At 35.6% G+C, this 6150-nt stretch overlaps 1 protein-coding gene across 1 annotated transcript in view; it reads right to left on the bottom strand.

The window, feature by feature from the left end:
• Positions 1–350: 350 nt before the first annotated feature.
• The window catches only part of LOC101889291 (sodium channel protein 60E), a 585783-nt gene continuing 579983 nt past the window's right edge, over positions 351–6150 (bottom strand). Inside the window, exon 31 of the mRNA XM_059127843.1 lies at positions 351–1644. Coding sequence (XP_058983826.1) covers positions 1016–1644 — 629 coding nt within the window. The 3' untranslated portion in view covers positions 351–1015. The remainder of the gene's footprint in view (positions 1645–6150) is intronic.

Raw genomic sequence — 6150 nt, 5'->3', positions numbered from 1 at the left:
ATATGATATCTAAACTAGAATATATATTCTAAGATTCTTAAATATTAAATTTAATAAAAAAAAATAAACAAATGATCGCCTTTACATATTTTTTGCTATAGACACTCACATAGTCGAAAGGAAGTTTTAACAATTATTTTATATATTTTTTAAGTTGACTTTTTAATAAATTTGGAATTTTTTTCTTGTGATTTCTTACAATACGACTTGGAATTGGAATACAAAATAAGGTTCTATGTTACGTTTTGTTTGTTTTTATTCTTTGTTTTCTATGGAATTTCTATTAATTTATTATGGGAGCTTCATGTTTCCATTCTTGTTATGTTAATGATATTGTTTTTTTTTTGTGGTTTTTCTCTAAATGTTAACATTCGTTTTCCATGCTATATATAAATGTAGAATTAATACATGTTGTTGGTTTTTTTTTTATATATTTGGAGTATACTGTCATTTCATTATTGAAATTGATTGTTTTTTCTTCTAACTTCAAAAGGGAAATTTTAAACATCATCATCGTCATTATTGTTATTATTATTATTATTATTTTAATTATAATTTTTATTATTATTACAAATATTCATTATGACTTTAGAAGACAGACTACATTATTTGGTTTTCATTATTCAATTTTTGTTTTCAGTTTCTTTTTTTTTATTGTTTTATTTTAATAGAAAAACTTTAACAAGATTTTTAATATGGAATCGTATTTGTTATTGCTATATAGGGTTTGTTGGTCATAGCTGCCCTTATCGTTACCGTTACCATAACCATTCGACTGGCCGCCACCGCGTTGCAGTACTACTCAGATGCGTGGTTGTCAACTGTATTGCTGGGGGCCATCACCTTTTTTCCGGCGATTGTCTTCGTCATCGTTTTCATCCTTGTCGCCGCCCTCCTTAGCATTGTTATCGGTACCCGTCGAACTGTAACTGGTTGTCTGGTGAGCTGAATTACAGCAACTGGTGCTCGAGCTGGAACTGCTGCTCTTGGGCACCGTTGCTGTGCGAGGTGAATGTCATCTGTTCTTGTCGCCATCTTCATTCGATGAGGTCGATGATGACGATGTCGATGTGGGGATATTACTGCTGCTGCCTGTTACTGGTGGTGTTGCTGCTGGTGCTGGTGGTTGTGGCAGATCCTGTTCCTGCTGATAATCCTCTTCACTACTGCTTGCCACAGACATGGCCACTGTAGCACTTGATGTTGCAGTAGCGGCAGTCGTCGTCGTCGAAGTCGTAATTTCTTGCTCAGTACCAATCAGTGTATCCTTCACTAATTTCATTGGCACTGGTATTTCTGGCAGTGCTGTCATTGGTATATCTTCAGATTTTGGCGATTCCTCAGCCAAGGTTTCCAATATAACAATTTCATTTGCCTCATCCGGATCATAATCATAGAACACCTTCGATGTGTCACCTTGTATGTTGACATCGATGGGCTCTTCGATGACGGGTGCCTCGGGAATTGGTGGCGGTGGCATTGAAATTGGCTGCTGTTGTGCCACCTCAAATTCTGCCGAGAAATCACCCCGTGGTGGATCTTTAGGTGATTCAATCATAATTTGTACAATCGATGGTTGCATTGTATCCAAACCGATGTCATCGGAACCGGGACTTATTCGAATTTGCGGTGGTTTGGGTTTTTCTGAAATGAAATTTAATTTATTTAAAAGAGGAATGAGAAAAACAAAATAGTTGAATAAATGAGATATGAGGTGCGTATAAGTATTGGTATTACTCGTACGCACCCAATATTCCTAATATTATGGTTATAAAGGGTATGAGGTGCAGAGTCGATCAAGCTCCGACTCCGACTCCGTCGGCACGGCAACTAACGAGAGGAGTATCCTATTTCCTCCAAACCCTACAGGTCGTAATATTTTAAATAATTAAAACGTTTATTAAATCAATTCAATACCCCCCTTTTTGCTACCCTCCATAAATTGTATCAGATTCTTATTGAAGCGACATCGAAAATTAGGTTACGCCCAATTTTGTACTCCCAGGAGTACTCCGAAGAAATTTTAAGAAATTTTGTATGAGAATTAAGGTCGGAAAGTAAATGTGATATATGAAGGTGGTTTTGGAAATGTCTACTAAGTGAGAGAACGGTATTAAATGGTACTAAATTTGGAAAACAGATGAAGTAATAAAGAGGTGGTTTTAGTAGTGGGTACTACAAGAACACAAAAAGTACTAAATAGTACCACATTTGGCTTTGGGTGAACAGATAGTGCTTCAAATCTGAAATTTGGGATTGGGGTCGCTGTTTATGTGTTGCCTGGACATATGGAATAGATTGCGGAAATGGTATTGGGTGAAGGGATAGAGATAAAATTCTGATATTTGATATTTAGATTACTGATGGTATTTGTGTTTGAGATTTGGCGGAGGCTTAGAAATTCGTCCTTAATTTGTACGAAAACTATTAAATGGTACTAAATTTGTTATTCGATTAAGGGATAGGGCTGGAATCCCGGAATTTCATATTGAGTTCTCTTGAGGTCTGATATTAAGATATGGAGATGGTTATGGAAATATGTACTATAATTGTACGAAAAGTTCTAAATTGTACATAATTTGGTATTGTGTGAAGGAATAGAGCTGATTTAGATGTCACTATTGAGGTCTGTTGCTCAGATATGGGGTGGGTTTTGAAATTCATACTATAATTGTTCGAAAAGTACTAAAATGAACTAAATATGGGGATATATTAGATTTTGGCATATACGACCGAATTCAGCCGAATTCAGAAGTTAGTCAAATTTGGTGAAAATCGGTCAAAATATAACTTTAGTTCCTATATCTTTTATTCATCTAATTTGTCATGTCAGTCCCTCAGAGCAATAATATGGACAGACTTTAAAGGCATTTTATTTTTCAGCTCTAGTCTTTCACCCAATTCCAAAATTTAGTAACATTTAGTACGCATATCCAAAACCATCTACATCTCTCCATCCTAGGCACCATCAGTGATCCACAATTAGTACCATTTCGTACAGTTCGAACAATTATAGTACGCGTTTGCAAAACTACCACCTGATACCAACAGAGACCTCAATATTAAACTTAGGGACTCCAGCTCTATTCCTTCACCCAATGCCACACAGAAACCTCAGTATCAAACTTCGCAATTCCAGCCCTATTCCTTCGCCCAATACAAAATGTGGTACCACTTTTTACTTTACAATTATAATTCACATTTCCAAAACCTTCATCAGATCTAAACACCAGATACCAAACGAGTACTCAATATCAAATTTCGGGATTCCAGCTCCATCCCTTCATCCTATACCCAATATAGTACCACGTAGTACTTTTCGAACAATTAAAATGCACTTTTCCAAAACAATCTCCAAAACCTTAACCACAGACACCAACAGTGACATCTGTATCAAATTTCAAGATTTCAGCTCTATCTTTACACCCAATACCCAATTTAGTATCACTTATAGTACACATTTCCAAAACCACTCCATATCTTAATCACAAACACCAACTGTGACCTTTACATAAAATTTCGGAATTCCAGCTCTATCGGTTCACACAAATCCAAATTGTACCAAATTTAGTACATATTAGTAGAAATCCTACACTACAAATTTCCAAAACTACTTTTGTACCGCAATTTCAGAATTCCAGCTCTATCGCTTCACATAAATTCAAATTGTACCAAATTTAGTACACATTAGTACGAATTTAGAAAACTTCCTACATACATCAATCCTATACTCTAAATTTCCAGAGCTACTAACTTTCATACCTCAATCATACAATCCCATAGAAATCTCATTAGCCAGGATTACATCTATCTATCGGTTGACCCAAAACCAAATTGTAATAAATTTAGTACTAGTTAGTACACATAAGTACAAATTTTCAAATGTCACACCCCCATAGTTATCCCTATTTCAAATTTCAGGATTCCACTCCTATCGATTCGCCCAAAAACAAATTGTACCAAATTTATTGCCATGCAGTACACATTTCGAAAACTACCTCAATATCCAAATCCTATACTCAAATAGTAATCTTAATTCCAAATTTCAGGATTTCAGCTCTATCGGTTCACCTAAATTCGAATTGTACTCCGTCAGTAATCTTATTTCCAATCTCCAGGACACAACCTCTGTTGGTTCACCCAAATCCAAGTTGTACCAACATTTAGTGCCATTTAGTACAATTAGGCAAAAATTTTAATAACTACCTACATCATACAGCCCAATTAAAATCTTATTTCCCAAATTTAAGGATACCAACTCTATTGGTTTACAAAAAATTTAAATTGCATCAAATTTAGTACCACTTAGTACAAATAAGTACGAATTTCCAAAGCTTCGTACATTTCTCAGTCGTAGAATGCAATGGTTACGTTATTACGTGCCACCTAGTAGATATAAGTACGAATTTCCAAAACTACCTACATACCTCAGTCCTACAATGCAATTGTAATGTTATTTCCAAATTTCAGGATTCCAACTCTATTGGTTCACCCAAATCGAAATTGTATCAAATGTAGTGGCATTTAGTACTTTTTTGGACATGAGTACAAATTTCGAAAACTTACTTTATATCCCAATCCTACACTCCGCCAATAATGTTAATTTAAAAATTCAGGATTCCAACTCCATCCGTTTCTCCAAATTCAAATTGTACTACTGTTAGTAGCCTTTAGTACTTTTCTTATAAATGTGTACACACTTCCAAAACAACTTCCTTACATCGACTATACTCCGAAAAATACGAAATTGTACCAAATGTAGTATATTTTAGTACTTTTCGTACACTTATAGCGCGAAAAATCTTTTGGTAACCCCACCCAGTAATGTTAATATCAAATTTCAGGAATCCATCTCCACCAGTTCATCCAAATTCAAATTATACTAAATTTAGTACCGTTTAGTGCTTTTCGTATACATGGGTTCACACTTCCAAAACTACCTCCTTGCATCGACTCCACCCCTCAACCTTTCCAAATTTCAAGTTTTTAACTCTAACCGTGCAAAAGGTACGAAATAGTATCAATTGTAGTACATTTTAGTACTTTTCGTACACTTGTAGTGCGAAAACCCCGTTGGTACGTCTATCATACACTACGAAAAGTATTAAAATTAAGTAAATATTATATTTAAGGAAGCAGTAGAGCTAGAACTTTTTGAAATTTTGGGTGAGGGTCACTTTTGGTCCAAAGGGGTCGGATAAGGCTGGGTTGTTGGATATTCGTACTACGAACATCAAACAGAAGAGCTTAAACTCTTAAATTTGGAATGAAGGTCTCTGATGCTTCATTCCAAATTTAAGCGTTTTAGCTCTACTGCTTAATGTTCAGTGCCTTTTAATACTTTTCGAACAGTTCTAGTATGAATTTTCAAAAACCCAGCCTTATCCGACCCCTTCAGACGAAGAGTGACCCATACCCAAATTTTCAAGATTCTAGCCTCAGCCGTCAGACTACCAGTCAAGTCCTTTACTCTTTTTATACCCTCCACCATACATAGTATGGAGAGAATATTAAGTTCGTCATTTCGTTTTTAACTCATCGAATAACTTTAGACTCAACAAAGTATATAAATTCTAAGACGATTTAGCCCTGACCGTCCGTCTGTCCGTCCGTCCGTCTGTCCGTCTGTTGTAATCACGCCACAGTCTAAACGAATTAAGATAGGAAGCTAAAATTTTGCACAGATCTCTCTTTTGTCTGCAGGCAGGTCAAGTTCAAAGATGGGCTATATAGGTCCACGATATCGTATAGCCCCCATATAACGGTACCCCCGATATTCGGTATTTTGATGATGTTAGCCACATTTTTCAATGGAATTGTCTGAAATTCCACAAAAGGAGTCCCTTGTGGGCATTTTACCCCCTCAAAAAGAATTGTCTATATAGGTCCACGATATCGTATATCCCCCTATAACTGTACCCCCGATATTTGGTATTTTGATGATGTTAGCCACACTTTTCAATGGAATTGCCTTAAAATCCACACAAGTAGTTCCTTGTGAGTACTTTACACTCAGACATAGATTTGTCTTTATAGGTCCACAATATCGTATATCCCCCCTATATCGGCACCTTCCGATATTAGATATTTTAAAGATTTTAAAAGAATTTTTAATGGATTTTTTTTTTTTTTTTGAAAATTTTCTAATTC

Source organism: Musca domestica, unplaced genomic scaffold (genome assembly GCF_030504385.1).
Source record: "Musca domestica strain aabys unplaced genomic scaffold, Musca_domestica.polishedcontigs.V.1.1 48, whole genome shotgun sequence".
Lineage (NCBI taxonomy): Eukaryota > Metazoa > Arthropoda > Insecta > Diptera > Muscidae > Musca > Musca domestica.
Note: the sequence above shows the minus strand (reverse complement) of the source record. Positions and strands in the feature narration are given on the sequence as shown.